The sequence below is a fragment of the Falco cherrug genome, chromosome 12, assembly GCF_023634085.1.
Source record: "Falco cherrug isolate bFalChe1 chromosome 12, bFalChe1.pri, whole genome shotgun sequence".
In the NCBI taxonomy this organism is placed as follows: domain Eukaryota; kingdom Metazoa; phylum Chordata; class Aves; order Falconiformes; family Falconidae; genus Falco; species Falco cherrug.
Window position 1 is genome coordinate 27,870,577 of NC_073708.1, and position 21,144 is coordinate 27,891,720.

The window sequence follows — 21,144 nt, forward strand, 5'->3', positions numbered from 1 at the left end:
TCTACATTAGCAGAAGCAAAGAGAGCTCACCGTCTTAGAGGAAGGGGTGCTACCAGTTTTTAGGACTGTATTTCAAAATATAGCCAAAAAAATGTTTGTTTTGTTGTTTCACACTACAAAACAAATACAAGCCTATTTTAATACTTGCCTGACCCCTTCAGCATTTAATCTTAGGCTTATTCCTCAAGTCTGATTACACAAGTGGATACAACACCAAAACCTACACAGAAAACTTCACAAGAGAGAGAAATGACGTGCAAGACAAATGTACTGTGGTTTTTGAGTTCTGTAAAATAAAAAAAATATATATAACTGTTCGATTTTGGAAATATCAGCCAGGATTCCTCTGTCCTATCAATCCATCCTGCTTGAGGCTCACTCAAGATTTGCTGAATTCAAACAAACTAATCATGTGTTTTAAAAGGTAGAAATGTAATGAAATATACTAAAAGGCCCTCAGTACGCAATCTATAATATACTAGAAAAAGCATTTCTTATCTTTTTCTATTTTATGATATACTTCCACAGCATAAAAGGGTCATTTATACTACTCTGTTTTCAATTTTAATTCCATTTCAATTAATACTACTACTAATTTGGGCTAAATGTGATATTTCCCCTGAAATACAATATTCTTACTCTAATCTTGTTGCTTTCACATGATAAATTGCTTATCCTAAAGATTTAAAATCCATTATTTTATTTCGTATTCAAACAAAATAAATGGTTGATAAAACTCCAAACGCTTTGTACCACGGGGTGCTTTAAAAAAAAAAAAAAAAAAAACACAAAACACACAAAACACAAACAAAAAGAAAACCAGGAAACAAAACCCAAAACCAAACAAATGTTATCCAAAAAGGAAAAAATAAATAATTAAATTATAATCAGTAAAGGAAAATAGTTAGTGAGACAAAACATGCACAAAAAGATAAAAAAAGCAAAAGTGAATTTTAAATTGCTTCCAAAGTATAATCTGCGTGACAAAGGAACATACTTTTATATATAACAGCAAAGCAAAACAGGGGAAGCACAAAGACTTATTAGTTCCTTTTGAGCATGGAAGTATTTCTTGCCATGAAACTAACTTGCACGGTTCTGGTGTATGCATACATTTCAGTAATAACAGTGTATGTTTTGAAATAATGTTCCCCTAATAACCTTTTTGGCAAATACTAATTTGGGGTTGTGTTTCCAACAGAACTGATCATAACAGGGAATGCCAGATGTAGATGTGTCAAAACATTTGTTCTGACCTGCTGATACTGTGATTTCAGGAAACTGGATAAAAAGAAAGGCTATGCATAGACTTTTCTTGTTAACAGTTTACAACAACGAAGTACTAAATTTGGAAATAAACAGCAGAAGCTTTACTAACTGATGCTGACAAAAACATACTGCAAGTATTACTCAAATACTGCAGTCAATTTGGATTAATAAAATAAAGGTTTGTTGAAATCAGCTGTAGTAAATACAATCACTTCTTTCTGCCCCAAGACATCGAGATTGTATGATGAGATTCCCAAGCAGAGGAACATGGCTGCTGTGCAGCCTTATACAACTACCACATCTTGCCTGTCACAGGCAAGGCTGCAGTCTGTTATTCTAAACAAGAAATTCCATGAAACCTCCTGCAGAAATACCAATTATTCTAGACCAGTGGGTTTTTTTACAAACAAGATACACTATCACCTTCCTACACACACAGCTAGTTTGAAACCATTACTTTAACGAGTACTGACTGCTATGAGTTTAAGTTTAAAAAAAAATATTTGTTTTTTATTTTTAAATGAATGCAGTAATATTTAATTTTTTTAAATTACGAATTGTGCCCCAGTAGTAACAGAAGCAACCTCTACCTTTGTTATCTTTGGCAGGCTTTTCAAGGCAAAGAAATGAGTCAGCTTTTTCCTGTAGCTTGTGTTATACTTGCTGGCGTTTCCCCAGCTTTGCAAGTCTCAAAGTATTTCCAAGTGCTAGACGTGAAGTTACACCCACAAAGTTTTTACAGAATGCCAACATTTGTCCCCATCGTGGTTAAAATTTAACCAAAAGCTGTAATTGAAGTACAATGAAATGTCTTCTATGCATTCTGCTTTATTTCAGCTTGCTTTCTTTACAACAAATATACTTCATGAAAAGCTGCAAAACAATAGAATTGCTAATAAAGCAAAAAATTTAACATTTCATCAAAAAATGCCACATGAATATATTCACACAGATGATTCACTTCATCAGCAAGAGAGCATGCGTTGAAATAGTTTACAATTAGCACTCTAGATGTGGTTTCCCATTTCTCCCTACTACTTTGGTGGCTTCAGCAAACTTTTTCCTGTAGTTCTTACAACATACCGAAATTCACTAGGAAGCCTTTCAACAGTTAGATATACTTCTATCATCCGGGACACACACACACACACCACATTTCACACAGTTCTTTAATTTTATATTGTCACTGCATTATTCCCCAAACAAAGCACAATCTTAATAATAAATTAATAACTGGATGTATTTTCCTAGCATAACAAAACTAAGTAACATGAACAGATTTATAAGAAGCTTATGGATCAGCATCCATCCAAGCTGAAACTCTGTTTCAGCAGGAACAAAGGCAAATAACCCACTCTGGACCATCCACTTACCACTTACTCATATAGAAAGGGAGAAGAGCAGACCATGACGTGTCTGCTACCTTGACACACACGTATGTATCTTGATCCTAGTCTTTAACATCACAGATTTTTTACACCAATACTGCTTTCACCTTCTAACAGAAATGAATGCTTATGCTTGATATCAAAACATATTTTGTTAGTCCTTAAAACATTAAGCTAGACAGCAAGAGTCAGACAAAACAAAGGCTATGCCTGAAAAAATTATGGGTGTACTGAACTCCCACATTTCTACCCCTCTCCCAATTATTTGTGAATTTGAACTACAACACTGAAATGCACAGGCTGGTGATAGTTACCCTGTGACAACATACTTTTTGTTCAGGCTTAAAAAGAACAATAATTAAAACCAACCAAATAAATAAATAAAGCACTCATTGTTATCACATACTAACTCTTAGCAAGTGCTATCAGGGATGAAAACTCAGGACACAAGTCAATCCAAAAAGTCCTGGATGTACTGCCTACAGACAAAGGCTCCTTCACTGAAAAGCTGTAATAACGTGAAACATTTTATATGACAGCATTCAAATTACCCTAACCATAGTCAGCAGACTGCCTAATCACTAATCCATAATAAAAGAATAATTATGCAAGATTTAGCTTAAAAGTTTGGAAACCAGAAAATCCCAAGCCAAAGCATGTAACCTACAACTTGTCTCACAGTATTTCTCACACCTCTCAACAACCTATGCTACACTGCTGGTGCTGCAGCAACCCAGGTCTTCCAGGACCAGCTAAGGAGAGGGTTTTTTTAAATAAAACTAGGACAGAACGGTTAAGATATTCAACAGTATTGTAAGTAAATCCGTTTTTATAATACTCTGCTTTGAAAGCTTGATGGGTCTAGAGGACTGTGGTAAAATCTTTCACAATTAAAGTTCACTTGCAAAATAGTCACAGCATTGGCACTGGTGCTGGTTCAAATAATTTACTACTTTTTTCTCCTATTCATACATTCCTAGCATGATCCGTGGCACAGTAATCACTTCTCAAGCGTTTATAAGATGTATGCAGTTCTCAGTTCAACTAGTCAAGAGTAATATATACTGCAAACAACTTACAGATACCCCATTACCAGCCACTTCACTACTAATGTATTCCAGAAAATTGGTCTTAAATTTGAATGTCTCAGGACAAATTAATGCTAAGCAATCTTCATAGAAATTGCCAATACAGAGGTACCAGCCTCTGAAAATAACTATCTGTAAAATGTAATGCAGGTGGGTAATGCATCCATATAGCTAGAGCAATACTATCAGGTACTACTGTGATCTTGGGTGCCCTCTTTGGTTATTCTCAGAACACAAAACTCTCTATTACAGTAAATGAGAGTCTTTTTCAACAAACAGAAACCTAAGTTTATTAATCCCACTGCTTGATCGATCACTGTGCAAGAAAAACTTCAGAAGCTTATTTCTGAAGTAACTAAATTCTAACTGTTATTTGGTTAGTTAGTTACTTTACAATGTTGGCAGTAAAGTTTTAGGTAAAAGTCTCCTCTGCTCTCATAACAGTTTAATGTGCATCATGACAGCAACATGGCTATAAAATACAGACTTAAAATACATAATCGCAATACCTTTGTTACCCTCTAGTGAATAAAGCAGACGTTCTATTAGAAAAATTAAAATCAATAGTTACGAAACAAAAGAAACTATTTTAGATTACCATAATCCCCTTAGGATCTAGAAAACTATCTACTATATTGCAAGTTACCCATTGCATTTGCTAAAATTATAAAGTGGTGAAAGACACTGATTTCTTCACAGATACTGAAGAACTATTCTAGTTTAACAGGAACAAAAACATGTTTATCTAGAAGACACTCTGCCCAAGCTATACCAGTTTTACCTTGTGACAAAGATACACCCCCCATTACATCTTCCTTCAGTCAGCAACACGAGAATTAGTGCCTTCTGATGAATCAACAAAACTGCAAAGCAGAGGTGAAACAGCACTAAAGAAAACATGTTTAAAGCCATGACTCTTAACTGCCTTAAATTAAAAAAATCCCTACCTCTGAGAGTTACCAATTTTTTCATCCTCCCAAATGACTGCCTTCAAATTGAATGACAAAATAATTGATATATTTAACCCTAATTCATGGTTTCCATTAAGTTGCAAACTGCACATCCCTTGGCCTCAATCCATTTAAACATGGTAGAATGAAAGTGAGCCCTAAATACAGTTAGTCACCTACTAAAGAAGTGATCCCATAATGCGAATATTTCAGCAGTGCCTTGAAAATAGGAGACAAGAATGATGCTGCTCAGCACCGGTTTTCTATAATGACAGCTCAGGTCTTCCCAAGCTCTGAGGCCGTCAAGACTTTTTTCACAAAGTAAGCACCATGTATCAGCAGAGGAGCAATTTAAAGAAATTAAAACTGTTTTCCTTAAATTCCCAAACAATCTTTCTCTGACAAGGCTTTGCCCTGGGAAGGAGACGCAGTAATTTCCTCAGGGATGGGGGAAGAAGAGTTTGCATTTCTTACACATTCACTTGCCTTAGGACCAAAAAACAAAAAAACACAGAAATAAACTGAAGCAGCCAAACATCCCTCTGGGTCTAGTACACAATTTAGCTATTATTTGTTGGGGTAAAGTGTGCTTTGAGAGGAGTTCTTCTACCTGAAGAGTCCCAGGCAAGATCTGTTGGAAACTAATGAAGTTTTGGGATAGCAGACTACAGATAAGAAAAACAATTTCAGCTTTCAAATCTTCCTCTACAGACAAGCCAGAGACTTCCCCCTTCCCACGCTCCTTTTTTATAGGGGGAAAACTGTGAAACTTAAGGTTCTTGGATATTTACATCGTATCAGCACCTACAGCCTTGATTACAGCTTTCATGTGTTTCCTTATAAAAATCACAAGATATGGCAATGTTAACGTGATCCAAGCAGCGTTTCTCAACCTCTTGTGAAAGGGCAAAGGTCATCCAGACAAGAAAACAAAACCAAAGCCCAAAGTATTTTTTTTTTTTTTTTTGGGGGGGGGGGGGGGGGGGGGGGAATGAATCCAAGAGACCAACCTATGTAATAAAATGATAGTTTTATTGAAAATAATCAAAGTTTAGAATGTACAAGTCAGACATCTGCTACTTTTATTCTCCCTTAGTATGTTTTTTCCTTGCTTGCATGTATCAGAACATGTATATGACATTTCTGTTGGGTTTGGCTCCATTTTATTTTAAACCGTAGTTGCTCTGTTGACCGTTTTCTGATGTCCAACAGACCACTTGCTGGCAACAGACCAAGACCGATGCAGAGACACAATGGGACCAACTGGAATTCTGTGCTCTCATCAAAGTCATGTGAAATGACTTGTCACAGTGCCAATACAGTGAACACTTTCCTGCATCACCTGAGGTATCAGCTAACACCATTATTAAAAGTCTCAGAAGAAAGCAGTTTGGATTTGGTATGACCACAAAGACTGGGCTAGCTTGCTGCTAGCAGAGGTAATCTTCCTTTCTTGAAGCGCACTGCTGAGGTGACAGAGCAGCACTCTTATCCTGCATTCTGCAAGTAAAAGATTATTTCCTCCACATGTATTAGTGATGGTGTTTTGTTTTGTCTAATAGATGAATGTGCATACAGCCATGTGGAAAGCCATACCACGCTTACAACTGCCTAAAGAAATGCACATTTCATACAGTCTTCAATGTAGAAAATATACAAAAAGGAAACATCTGTTTTACCCAAGATGAAGTCGTTCGTAAGTAAATAAAACATTTAATAATAATGGGGGGGGTTAAGAATTAGCTGGTCTTCTTTGCTACCACCCAGCTGGATAAAATACACAGCATGCACCTGAGCCTACTCAAAGACACAGAAGTGTCACTTTGAGAGCTGCAGAAAGCTGGAAATACAAAGAATCCTAAATCAAACCATTTTTGCAAGCAAGGATTCCTAATATAATAGAAAGTACACTGAAGACTTCCAAAAGGAATTTCTGTAGTCCTTTGTAAAAGAAAAGTTCACATACAATTTAACTGTGTCCTACTAGAAGGGATTAATGCTGCAGCTGGACAGACAAGAAACCTGCAACTCCTGTATTTCCTGGAGAACAGGGACCATGCCCGCAGGACACCTGCGCCAGCGGGATGCCTGTCCACCAACGCTACTTGTCAGCACCTAAGGCAGAGCTTCCTTCTTCCTTCACTCTGCTGGCAGCAGGATTCTGAATGCTGTCCAGGCAACTCAGTGCAGTGACAGCCTGCATAAAACCACCGAGCCAACAACAACCTGTTCAACATTACACCAAGATCTAGAAAAGGACACCTGTCTACAAGAAAACTTTAAAAGCTCCTTACAAGAAAAATTGGGCTGCAAACCTCTGGTTCCCACAGGCAGATGTGACTGTTCATTTGACCACAGGGAGAATGTTATTAATACAGAGATAAGCCCATGTTCCCAACAGCGAAAATCCCTCAGATCTAGTCCTAATGAGACAAGCATACCATGAGCTTCTCGCTAGTCCCATAGCGAGTGCTGTCAAATATATGCCACATTCAGCATGCAGCTCTGAAGTAAAGCTAACAACAGGGCAACAATACAAAAGGGGCCAATGGGATGCACTTCATCACTATAATATGCAGTCCTAGTTCTCCAGCCACCGAAATACAGCCCACTTGGAATGAAATAAGAGCTGCTAAACATATGACAATACTGTCCCACATTCAAGGAAAAGAAATGGCCATGTGCCAAACTTAAATTAATCACCTAGTTTCTGGAGGCAGACTAATTCAAATTGATCAAAAAAAGCACAAAGAAACCACACTAAAGCTTTTGCAGGGCAAACCAGTTAGAAAAAGAAACAAAAGACATCGTTACTGTATTAGTTTTTAACCAACTTGTACTGAGATTTACTAAGCATTGTAACAAAAGAACTTAAGTTAATGGTTAGAAAGCAATAAAAGGCACAAATAACAGATTGTGGATAAATGTCAGCAGCCAATGGCCCATTCTCTGCCTAGAAATCCCATCTAAACTGGCACCTCCAACAGAAAGAAAAAAAATAAACAACTGAGAAAAATGAGTTAGGCCTTTGCAAATTTTGGGGTGCTTTTTTTTTTTCTTGTTTGGTTTTTTATTCTTTCTTTCCAAAAGATTACATAGAAGTAATTATAAACATATAAACAAAATGGGTACTTACATAAAAAAAAACCCTGTCTGACAAATAACGCCTTTTCTTTTTTAGAGGTTTTAAACAGCAAGATGTAAAAACCCCTCATCTTCTGTGTAAGTTATCCGTTCAAAAGAAAAAACTACACTTGAGAGTTGAAGCTTTATAAATATAAACAAATGTTCAAAATACATAATTTCTCTTCCCAAGGTACGGAAACACTTTTTCCTCAGCTGACCCTTGGAAGCTGTGTATGACAGGGACTGCAAGTCATTACATCTGCAGGTGCACTGAACTGCGGGTTTTATTGAGGTTACACTGTGCTTTGAGCCCCTACCAGAATACAGAATAACAAAGCCAATATAGCAGAAAGGCACTAAGGTCATTTTGAAAATTAAACGCTTTTTTTTTTAAATCATCATTATACACACGTTTATAGTGAAGTGAATATGGGATAACCCTCCCCTTTGATTTAAAATTGTTTTTGTTACATCTTTTCCAATAGACATTGTAATATAGGTATTGCTTGACATCGCTTTAAGAAGATAAATTTCATCAGTGACCAGGAGTAACAACAGAAATGATCATACTGGAAAAAGAAAATTAAGCATGGTGAATCCTGCTTTTCAGTCAAAAAACCTGTTTTGATTACCCATACAGAATATAAAGTCATGCTACATATGAAGTATTTGAGGTTTTCATTAAATCTGTGAAAGCCACGGGACACCAGGTTTCATGCAAGCATTTGATTTCACGAGAGCAAAGAGCTATCACCTATGTAATAACCTCATATATAGGAAGGTCCATACTGCATAAGGTCTAGTAGATTATAGATTCTTGCATTAATGGGTCATTTCCTCTAAATACGTACCATCATCACAACCATTTCAACAGACACATAGTTGGGATTTTTCATACTTTTATTTTATTGTTTTTACACAAAGTTTAAGATACATTTATAATGTCATTCTTACCTTCACATGCCAAAACAGAAGGTCACAGTTTAAATGGGCAAACTATGAACCATCAGACTTTATAACAGACAGAAATTCCTAACTTCTGCTTTCCTCAGATGTTAACAATTATTGTAAATTATTAGAGCTTAAAGAAATGACATGCAGGATATAACATATCAGCAATCCTGGCAGGCTTAAGAGAGTTGGATTCATTTATTGCAGAATGGTTACATAAAGATGAAGCCCTGAAGAGACTGTTATATTATCTACGTTGATCTTCTGTATCTCACAGAAGATCTGAAACGTTTCATCACCCAGCCTATAATAAGCCTAGTAATTAGGCTACAGTGTTCTAATAAAAAACCCTAAGCTGCTGTATATGCAGCAGACCACCACAACAGCCAAGTCATATGCAACAGTGGGGAACTAATTATTGGCAAGATTAAACTTCATGATCCCACCAAGCAATTCATACTCTGTTACTGCATATGAATTCCTCTACAGCACTCATGATGAATTTGATTTTAAGCACTTCAACAAAGCCTAGCAACCAAACAGTTATGAAAGACAGCTTCCTGTATCACTTCAAACAGCTACAAACATGATTTGAACACTGTAGAACATATACACAATTCTGAGACATTTAAGTCTGATTTATTTAGTTCCGAGCCAAAGATAAATTAATGGCAGTTTATATTGTCTTAAAGTATCCCATATAGAGAAACTGACATGAAGACTACCTGGGAGTGAGTAATCTTTAAAAGTTTAAAAATAGGTAGCTGATGTTTCATTTCTAAACTGAAAAAAGAATTCAGATGAGTTCGCAAAAAAATGTAAGGGGCTATTAGAAAAACTAAACCAAGAAACTAGTTCCTTACGCTTCACTCAGGTTTGGCTTTGTTTAAAGGTAAGACCAAATGTCCAAAAGATAAAAACCAGTAACACTCACTTAAGTAACAGGAAAGACATTGGTGACATTTTAACCCCTGGTACTAAAATGTACTAGTAAGACAAGGGGAAAAAAAATATACAGAAAACAAGCAACAGGAACATTGCATCAATGCAAACAAAGAAATCTTCAAAGAAATTATACACAAAAACATAGTACTTGCAGCATGACATTAGAAACCTGTTTTGTGAACTATATACCTTCTGCTGCCTCTGAGCATTCTTACATACTTCTCTGTCAGCCTATATCAGTAAGTATTTCACTGTTTCCGTTTTGGGATCCTTCTGCTTTTCAGTTCATCAGAACTACTTGCTCTTGGTTGTTTTGCTGAAGTCCAAGAGAAATAACAACAGCCTTGAGTTGAGTCTCAGAGTTCAAGAAGCAACAGGTGCTCAAGGGAATCTTCAGCCTGGGTCCCTAGCACAGCCTCTGATAGTGCACAACTTTTTTCCCCAAACAAGAAAATGGAATTGAGATACAGACAGCCTGAATAAAGAGCACGAAAGCAATCTATTCAAGACAAGAAATTCCACAACTTCTGGTTTTGGGTTTTTTCCTAACACTGTAGAAGTGTCCCTGAACTTAGGTTGATCACATCCTAATGGGACTTGTTTAGCTTTCTACTTCATGTTACCCTGGATGCCTCACGGAAGCTTTCCTGATCAAACACAGAGCTCTGATTTTACTTCAAAAATCATGGAAGGAATCCACATTTTAAAAAAACAAGCCCCCCGGAAAAAAAACCTGAACATCTATATGACTATGTTTTACTACTATAGATCATGTTTATCAAAACTTTGAAATAAGCCTCTGAACAAGACACACAAACCAAAGTGAAATTAGAGAAGCCAGTAATGATGTTCATCCCATTTACCTAAGAGACTGGTGGTCAAAGGATGACAGAGGAACCCTTCCAAAATCATCACTATTTCACTACTGTCTTCATGATTTGTGAACCAAGACTCACAAATTTTTTCTCCTTACAAACAAAAAAATTTTGTTCTATGTTGAGCAAAATATTTACTGCCAAGCAAAAGGATTTTTTTTTTTTACTTTTCATCTCATCTACAAAAACTCCAAGACATTTTAGTTCAATCAAAACAAAGCCTTCCCTCCATCCCAATTTCTTAGCACTGTCTGTACCTGACCACTGAATAAAAAGTATAAAAAAAACCCCAAATACACATACACCAAAACCAAACCCCAACACACATGGGCCATACACTCATGTACTTCTAGTTTTGTAACAAAAAATCCTACATTTTGCATAAGTCATGAGCCTTTGTTCATGTACTTTTGAAATGTTAAAATCCTTTGCCTAAAAGAGATGTTTGATACTCAAGCTAGCAACTACTTTTCTTCTTACACTCACATTTCTTTTGTCTTCTCTTTCTTCACTTTTCTGTTTCTAAGTCCCTGTTAGAGTGGCATGATCTGGTTTTCACTCCCTTTTTTTACAAGGCGGCTGCTTTTAATAAAGAGGAGCCAGTGTTCTACTAATAACAGACCCTTGGGGCATCATCGTCACTTTCACTCTCCCCATTTTTATTTCCTTCCACAACTTACCATTTCCTTTTTGTAGACACTCCTCTCATTCATCTTCTTTTAGTTTCAAGAATTATGTACTTTCCTGAAGTACCTCTTGCATCCCTAATTTTCTTTCCTTTCTTACTTGCCCTATGCTTTTTTTAAGCTTGCAATTTTGCGTCATTACTTCTTTTCCCACTATATTCTACTTCTAGATCATTTAATCATCACTAATAAAATCAAGAATTTAAAGCTATTCTTATAGCCATTCTCTTAGTTTTAAACTACTTCACTCTCCCTTTCTGCTCATTCTGAAACCTCAAAAGAAAAATCAAAACAAATCCCCTTATTTGTACCATTTCTCATTACAATTCTCTCATTCGATCCCACCTGTAAGCATTTATTGAAAAGCATCTCTCTTACAATTTGCAGATCCCCTGGAACCACGTTCAACTGACATAATGCATTGTATTGAGAACTTTACAACCTGAACAGAACGCATAAGGCTATTGTTTGCCTTCCTGTAAACACTTCAATTTTCAAAACAGCTCATGCTAAGTGACAACAAAAGATGTTTTTAACTATACCACTGTGTCAGCATACATTTGGGGTTTTCTGTTTGAAGACACTGATGATACGCACTCCCTTTTTTGCTCGCTGGTGTCTCATTCTTACTTATACCATGACATTCCAAAATAAAGACTCCATATACTTGGGCCAACGTTCTTTTTAAACATTTATTTTCAAGGGTTTGGAGCACATAGTGTTTGTTTAAAATAGGTTACAATATTAAATGTAATTGTAATTGTTATGCCTTAAAAGAAACACAATATCCATTCTAACAAACTCAGTTTAAAACCCCACACTAACCTCAGTGCTACTTAATTTGTAATAATTAACACAGAGAACACTCTAAACAATATGCTGGGAACACAATGTGGCAGACAGTTGAAACTGTATCCATAGTAAACTTCAGGAAAATAGTATTTTTTAAAAAAATAATTTTCTGATTATCTGACCTGGTCCAAAGATCACTCGGTTGGGGGGGGGGGGGGGGGGGGGGGGGCGGGGAGGAAAAGGAGGAAAGCAAAGGTATTACAATCTAAAATAAGGTCACTTGCTCTTTAATTAAGTTTATTCTATTTTACCCTTTTAAACCTTAAGAAAATGGATTAATAGTGTTTCTTTATCCTGATAATCCCATAGAGTCTTAAAATACATAAGACCATTTTGCTTGTTGTATGGGTTCCTTCCTATTTGCCTGCACACTGAACTTTGTGACAAAATAGATTATAGGTTTTTTTCTAAATATTAGTTTGTTGGTTGGTTTTTTTGTTTGTGTTTAACTGTGTCTGGATAACACCAAATCGAAATAAGGTACAGAGCCTTGATTTCTGACTCAATTCTGCATGACAACTAACAATAGAAAACCAACTATCTTATTTTTAAACTAAAAGCATAAGACAGACTGAAGTAGTTGTTTTACCTTCCATTTCTTCCACAGACACCTAAATCCTCAAATATCTTGCATGTACACACAAAAAGTCTTCTAAAAATCATACCCTTAATAAGGCTACTTATAAAATTATGCATACAATTAACCAAAAAGGGAACTAAACACAATATTGATTTAAAGGAAAAAAAAAAAAATCAAAAAGGTATGAAGACAATCAGCACATAGCAGGGTATATACAACTCAATATCATGTTAACTTGGCAATGAGCTTTACCAGACCAGAAACAATCTGCATATAACCTGATTGCCCCAGCCATAAAAGACACATCTAAATTTGACAAAGGTAACAGCTGTCTCAGCAAGATGGCACATCACTGTTACATGAAGTTGATCTATGAAGTCATTTTCTTAGAATACTTACCACTAAATCCCAGTTATTTTGTTCAAGCAACGTTATAGCTTCATCAATATTTTCAATACCAGTACATGCCTAAAAACAAAAAGAAGCAGTAAACAGAATTAAAAGCATTGATCAAGATCAAAGTATTAATACTTATAATTCAATTAATTTCAGGAGGAAAGGTATAGGTCTTCCATTTCTGTTAGGACAGGTTAATCCAGAAATCAGATTTCAAGTTTTAAACTTCGAACATTTGGATATAATGCCCCATTTCACCGGAGGATTCTTGTATAACCTTGTGCAAGCCACCCAGGGAAGCAAGACAAAGTAGTTATTTGTAAAATTAGGACAATAGTGCTATCCCATAAAGGTGTTTTGAAAGTTCAACAGTCAAAACTATGAAACACTTATTACCTTAAAAGGGAGCACAAAAATACTTAATACTTAAAATGATGTTTGAGATGGCCGAAATATTTTGTCTAAAGCCAGAAACAAATATAAACCCCACTGCCTCCACCATCATCATACATCCCTACTCACTCTGGGTGTTACACAGTGCAGTGTAAGAGAAAAATAAGGTGCTACTAATGCATGTATAAATGAGCACCACTTGTGCAACTATTTAAAGTAAAGACTATATAATGAAACATTCACAATGTTTTTCTTTCAGGCAAAACGCTTGCATGTTGTTCTAGCCCTATACTCTGGCTTTACCTAGTTCAAGAAATCTAATACAAAGCATTTTTGAAGTAGTGATAACATCCCACAAAATGGTATTGTAAACTGAGTTTAATTCCAAATACAAGAGAGCATCTCTAGTCTGGAAAAAACCTTGATGCAGCATCCTGCTTGCTTTGTTTTGATACCATACCTTTTCAACTATTCAACTTCAGCAGGAAGAGCAGTACTATTCATTCTGCCACATATTTGCTATTGAAGGATATCACATATATTTCACCAGAGGGGAAAAATTGAAAGAGTTAAGTTTCTTTCTGATATTTATCTTTCATCCTTATCAAAGCTATGCTCTGTATTCAAGCACACAAGAGGAGTTCAGACTTCTACAAGATCTAAAACATGATCATGTTCCTTCTGCTCTATGGCACAGTTATATAAGAAGTTTATGTAAACTTTATAAAAACTACATTAAAAACATCCAACCTTTTAACAGTAATAATACAGGGTTAGATAGCAGCAGCAAACAGATCAGTTTTCCTGATTCCAAAGATATAAAGGAAAACCAGAACAGTATAAGAGAAAAAGGGGGCTAGACACAAAAACAGACACCTTTTCCTCTCAAGACATAAAAGCCATCAGGTCCTATTTTTCATGCTCTGTTTTTTCTCCCATTTACAACAATGAAGAAATAAAAAGAAAGAAATCACAGAGAAATTCAAGGCAAAGTCTCTCTTCCCAAATTCAAAGCTGAAGAAATCCATGCTTATGAAGCATTACATGCAGTATGTCAACACAAAATGGACCAGTCTGGAGGACTGCAAGGAGCACAAGATGACATTTTAGAGAATTATTTTGCCTGCAGAGGGGAGGCAGCAATTTCTATTGATCCACAATGCTCTCATGGCCAGATTGATTCTCTCTGGAACCAAAGTTTCCTCCACTGCTCATAGCATGTTTTGTTAATCTGAATTTTAAAAAAAAAAAAAAAAGAGTATCTTAAAAAAAAAAAAAAAAAAGAGTTTTGCTCTTCAGAAGCATCATTTTGCCTTCTCTTATGTTACTTCTTGCAGTTACTTCTGAAATTAAAAATGAGACAACACTTTAACACATTCCCTAGCAAATGCAAAGGTTACACACATTTATGCCAAGTAAGCTTGAGGAATGCAGGCTTGAGCTCGTCACTTCTGAAATCACAACAGGGTTCATACTAAACCTGCCACTGAAACTGATGTTGACAGCTCTTCTGCAAAGTAGTCTTGCTTCAAGAAAAATGTTGCAGAAGCGACAGTCTGAGGTTCTGTGTACAGTTAAGTGAAATACACTTAAAATTCCTGTCATTACAGAAATAAAGAGTTACTATTTCTCATTTATCAGCCCTGCAAACTCCACGTGACCTTTCTAAGAACTAAGCTGTGTTCTAACTGCTATAAGAACCTGACCAACAATGTGTTGTTTTCAACGCTGGGTTGTGCAGATGAAGTTGTGGAGAGGGTACCTAGAATTCAGGGCTCATATACCGGTTTTAGCTTCTCCCTCTTAGTGTTACCCCTGCAGCTCAGCTGACTTGCAACTGTTCACATGCACACTCTTAGCCCACACTAACTGCCAACCAATTCAGCTCACTTTGGCATACTTTTAAGATAAACTAAACAAAATTAGCTTACCCTTCTGCCAGAGCGCACAGTGAAAGGAGTTACCTCATCACAGCAGAGGCAGAGTAATTAAGCGACTAATTCACTTGTATGTTTGCATCCTTCCTAAATCATCTTGCTGTTGATTTACAATCTAAAATAGAACCTTGCTCTTGCTCTCTTAGCAATGCAGAGTCATTGGGAACAGGAATGGACAGGTATAAACACTAAAAATCAAAACCAGTAGAATTCTTAACATCCAAGTAAAGCAGTTTTGCTGAAAACCCTCAGACCATTTTTACAATCACTTTTAACATTTGTTTTTGAGGAGTTCTAAAACTATTTCACTTTCCAGATGAACTATTTTCGCTGGTTGTCAATAAAACAAACATTTCTGAATGACAACAATGAATAAATGAGTGCTACTTATCAATGCAACCACAAAACGAACATTTCAAGATCTCCTCAACACACTGTTAATGTCACAGTTGCAGCAAAGTATTTCAACATTCAGACATTACACACTACCACATACAAATCCCTGCCTCAAGTCATAATCCATCAGTAAAAAAAAAAAAAAAAACCAAAAAAAACCACCCCACACTAAAAATTAAAGCTTGCTTCCTTTTAACTGCACCATGTCATGCAAGATAAATTCAAGAAAACAATTTGGTTTGCTTGGGTTTATTTAGGGAAAACTAAAGACATTAACCACATGAGATGGGTAGTCCCTCACTGGCAAGCGTGACGTAATGCCAAGGACTCTGTAGCAGCATCTTAGTCCCAGAACAACCTCTCCTGCTTCTGCCTTCGTTTCCTTTAGGGAAACACACATAGGAAACTGGGAGGTTCTGTGAGCAACACATTAACATTAACAAAATCTGGTTCCTCATGGGTTTGTCTCTCGTTCCTAACTGCAAGAGCTGATTTAAGCTTTTCCTATGGCTGAAATATGTATAAGAGCTTCTTTTGATGGACTTCTTTCCAGGTTACCTGGCTGTACTTTCACGAAATTTGCAACAATTTAACTGGTGTGAGCCCAGGGAACACCTGGGCACCATAAGGCTACATGCCTTACATATCTAGGAAGGCAGACAAGAAGTCACAGGGTTTACCTACTTACAATATATTAAGATTTTTTTGCTCATTTTTATGCCGTTCATTCTACCCAAGCAAGAAAGAAACAAAAAATATTTGAATAGGGGAATAAAAATAATTTTAAATTTGTACAGAAACAGAAGGAAAAAAAACCTTCAAAAATACAGCAAGTAGATGAGCTCCAAAGATGCAAACCCACATCTTTGCTACTAAACAAGTGATACGAGTTGAGAAATTTTTTACTCACAGATTTTATTCAGTTTTATTTTCATGAGACCTACTTAGTAAAAGGCATTAAATTTTTCAGAAGAAAGTTTCTACCAGAATACTAATAACTCTTGATTCAATCAACAACCAGCACATCCTCTAAATCATCAAACTGAAAGAAAGACACCAGCACAGCAAAGGTAAAACCTTCAAGGCTCACTCATTTGTAAACCTTTACACATCAAAAAGAAACCAGAGATTTATTCTTTTTTAAGGACAAAGGGGAAGAAAAGGTAGAACAAGTTGCTCCTCCTCTCTGCATTTCCTTTAAATCTAGGATAGCATTTTCACCTTCCACAGCAGCTCCAGCACCAAAGACTGTGCAGTCTCCTCCGTGGTTTTTTTCAGACCACACAAGGGAAATGAACGTGAAGATGAGAACACTATGAATGCATAAAATCAGATTCAGAAGATAAAGTTATTGACTGTTAAAATAAAAAACCAAAACTTTCTTAGCATCCTACTCTTCCAGGCCAGATAGGTGTTTTCACCAAGCAGATTTAGATCTACATATAATAAAATTTCAGAGCTCTTCAATTTTTTTTTTCAGGCAGCTTCATAGATTAACCATCACCTTAGTGATAGAAAGCTTACCCTTGGAAAGATTCACAGCTAGCCATTAGGGGTCCTATTTAACTGGCACAGTAACCTTAATCACCATTACATAAAAGCAGCAAAGTAGCCTCTGAGGAAATAATTCAGTAGGAGAAAAGTCAGAGGGCAGACAGCCTTCAAGGCGTTCAAGACAAAGCTAGGAGGTGCTTCCAGAAAGCTGTAATGCAGGATGACAGACTAGCTCTTCTAAATCCCTTGCAGGGTGGCCTGACCCCAGCAGCCGTAACAGCTGGATCTGGGTTTTGAGACCCTCTGTGACCCACCACCTCAACGGCACAGGCTTTAGCCTACCTCCACATCACAGGAAAGCAGCTGTCTTCCCCATCTGGCAGCAGCTGCTGTTGAAAATGCTCCTCCAGCACCTGCTGTAGAGCAGAGATCCAGGCAGTTGTTACACAGCAAAGCTGGAAGAGACAACTGCCGCTCCTAACACAGAGAGCCGGGCTGTTACTTCTGCAAAAGCTGGGAAAGCAACAAACAGCTGTTGCTGACTCAAATACAGAGTCAGGCTACTGTTGCCCCAACAGAGAGTGGGTGGCAGTTGCTGCACAGAAGCTGGGAGCAAATGGTATTTGGCAGCAAGGCAGAGTTTCTCACCTGTGGCGCTATTCCCCTTCTCACCAAGGCAAAATGCAGCAGTCAAATGTATCCTGAAGACCACATTCAGCCTAAAAGCCAGTAGTTGGATATGGAGGACTTAGAAGTCTGCCTCTCAAGACTTTTGTTGAACAATTCTGTACTTCTTTTGAGTACCAACAGCAGCTACATTTTCTCCAAAAAAGGACCATCTCTAAGCTAACACAAACTAGGCTTTAACCTAAAACATTTTTGCACAACAGGTTCAGGCCCACTAAAATCAGGCAGACAGATGGCTGTGAATTACACCATGCACCACTCTCTCTTGTAAAAGTCAGCTAGGAAAAAAAAATATCTCACTGTGCCTAACTAACCTCCATATGCACTCTGCGGTTAAGTCAGCTGCAGCCTCCTGCAGTAATTCAGAGCGGATGCAAATACAGGTACCACACTCAGTCCACATAATCAAGAGGATAAAAGCGGAGCCACAGCTCCAAGTACCCAGAACAGCAACAGACTCACACAACTGATCTCCAGGGTAGAGGCACACCACTTGTCAACCACAGACTTCTTCCCTCTCAGTAGTATCACATCCATCTATCTCAGATTAAGACTAAGCTACTGTGATTCAGTCTGATGCCTAGTCCTCGGACACGGAAACAGCTGATACAGACTCTCCTGTGCTGGACGAAAGAGGAGGAAAGAGCTTTCTGTCATCAGCATTTTATTGCAACCGTAGCTCAGTCCATCTTTCTACTATTTATACAGAACTACAATGCCCAGAGAAACTACTACATTAAAGCACCAAAAGATTCAACAGGTGAGATCACCTAGAAAGAAAAGCTTTCACCCTTTCAGATCTCCTACAAAATTCCAGGAAGCCTGCATTAATACATCTCCATCCCCTTTTAAAAAAGCCCAATAATTTTTTATTGCTAGATACAGCAATGCAACTAGAGCTAGCTCTAATCCATACAGACATATGAGGTTTTAAAGAAAAATCAAAAACACTATTTGGCAAAAAACAAATATTATTAAAATCAATTCATTATCCCTTTGGTAACTTACTCTTCAAAAGATAAGAGACCACGAGCACAGAAAACTCAAGTACAAGTCACTAACCTGCTCAGAAGGACAGCTGAATTCTTCAGGTCAGCAGCTTAAAAAACAAAAAAGCACTCAGAGCTGTTCTTAATAGCGTATAAGATATAGCAAAGGGTATTACTTATCTCCTTGCATACTTCCCCTGCAATATAACCAAAATTTAGTTTGCTCTTTCATTCACCTCTTCAATTACAACCACAGATCAGTTCACCGACACACTTCAGATTCCTGTCAGGTTTTGCATATCTCCAAAGACAAGTCTACAGCCTCTCTGGGCAGCTTGTTCCAGTGCTTCACCACCTTCACTGGGAATTTTTTTTCCCCTATGTTTAATTATAATTACCCTTGCTGTAACTTGTATCCATTACCTCTCAGTAGTGGACTTGGACTGTGCAACTGCACGAGAAATTTGATTCTAGATTGTCTGCTATCACCCACTGTATAGTTGAGACAGCAGCTAGATCTCCCCTTAGCCTTCTCTTCCAGCACAAACCCAGCTCCCTTAACCTCACCTCGCACGAAACACACTCCAGCCTCCTCCCCTCCTAGGCAGCTGTCTACTGGACTTGCTCCACTTCCTCAATGGAGAGACTGATACTGGATACAGTACTCCTGGTAGTAGTGGTCTCACCAGTACAAGGGGAAGGATGGCCTCCTCCAGTCTCCTGGCACACTAGTGCAGCCCATTATACAGCTACTACTTCTACTAGAAGAATCTGCAATTCCCTTTCTATGTATTCCTAATAAAAAGCAGGTTTCTGGAAAACAGATTTTTAAACAGCCCAACCCTAAGTTTTCTGTTTGTAGAGTGAAACATAATACTTGCTTCCTTTTCCCATGCCTTATGAGAAGAATGGCTCTGTAATCAAAGATAGTAATTGAAAGTCTATAAAATAGCCAAGGGCAGCTCCAGGTTGTACCTGCCAGAAGTCTACTCAAACCCAGAACGCTTCAGGACACTAATGCACCTACAACGTATTAGTAAGTGAGAAGATTTTCTTGAAAATTCACACATATGTTGTTGCAATGGTAATTACTTCAAAGCAACTGAAACAAAGTATAACACTTGTTCCCCAAAAAGAGGTAAAGTTAAACCAGTATGTTCAGCCAAGCAAGTAAAGGCTTTAGTACCGTAATATCAGATCCAGGATCCATGTGTAACTCTCCTCCAGGCTATCAAGGGATGCAGCACATTCAGCCACTCACAATTCAAATTTTTTCAGTACCTGGACTCTTCTCATCCCAGAGTCCCACCTGTCTCAGGACCACCTCCATAGACTGCAACACCACCTACCTACATGCCCCTCTGTAGCATCCCCTATCATTCTAACCTTGCAACAACCCTACTGATGTAATGACACTGTTCTTATTATGAGTCATCCATGGTTATTAAATTCACTTTTACTTCTTTCTGTTTCAGACAAAGATTTGAAAAAGAAAAACATCCAGGCATAGCGACTGAGACACAAACTGAAAGGTCACCTACTGCAAGCATCCAAATGAAGAGATAAGAATGTTTCTCTGTTTTTACATAACTCAGAAGAACCATCTGGTAAAAACTGAGCTGATTCACCACCTGTTCGCTTCACAAAAACAAGCTAATACACTTACCAGTATCAGAAATTGAGAAAGCTTTAGGCAGATATGCCAGGCTAAAGTTTTGCCCGATGCATTTCAACTCCCACCCACAACTATTTACGAGCTTCATCATTCTACTATTTAAGCATCACCTTAAGCAAAACCCCAAAGGAAGCATTAGTCCCTTTCTACAGGAGGAATGGGGAGTAAAAAAGGAAAAAATTATGCTTCTGAAGGTCACAGAAGACATTTCTACCTATTAGTTACAAAGCAGGCAAGACTGAACTTTGCCCACGCTCTGAGATGACTGCAAACCTTCTGAACAAAGCAAGCAGGGTACAAAGTCTAAACCAGTAGCATGAAGCTCTAACCACTTCTTAGCAGAACCAGCTAACTTGGCACCACGCTAACCACTTTCAAATGGTTTCCAGCAGACACTCTCAAGAGTGTGAAGCAAACTCTGCTTCCAGGCTTCCGCGAAAGCACATCCCTAGGAAGCCCATGCGCTG

At 37.5% G+C, this 21,144-nt stretch overlaps 1 protein-coding gene across 1 annotated transcript in view; it reads right to left on the minus strand.

Moving 5' to 3' along the window:
* Window positions 1–21,144, minus strand: part of FAF1 (Fas associated factor 1) — a 173,954-nt gene that overhangs the window by 144,034 nt on the left and 8,776 nt on the right. The window contains exon 2 of the mRNA XM_005440352.4: window positions 13,110–13,178. Within this exon, the coding sequence (XP_005440409.4) occupies window positions 13,110–13,178 (69 nt within the window). The remainder of the gene's footprint in view (window positions 1–13,109; window positions 13,179–21,144) is intronic.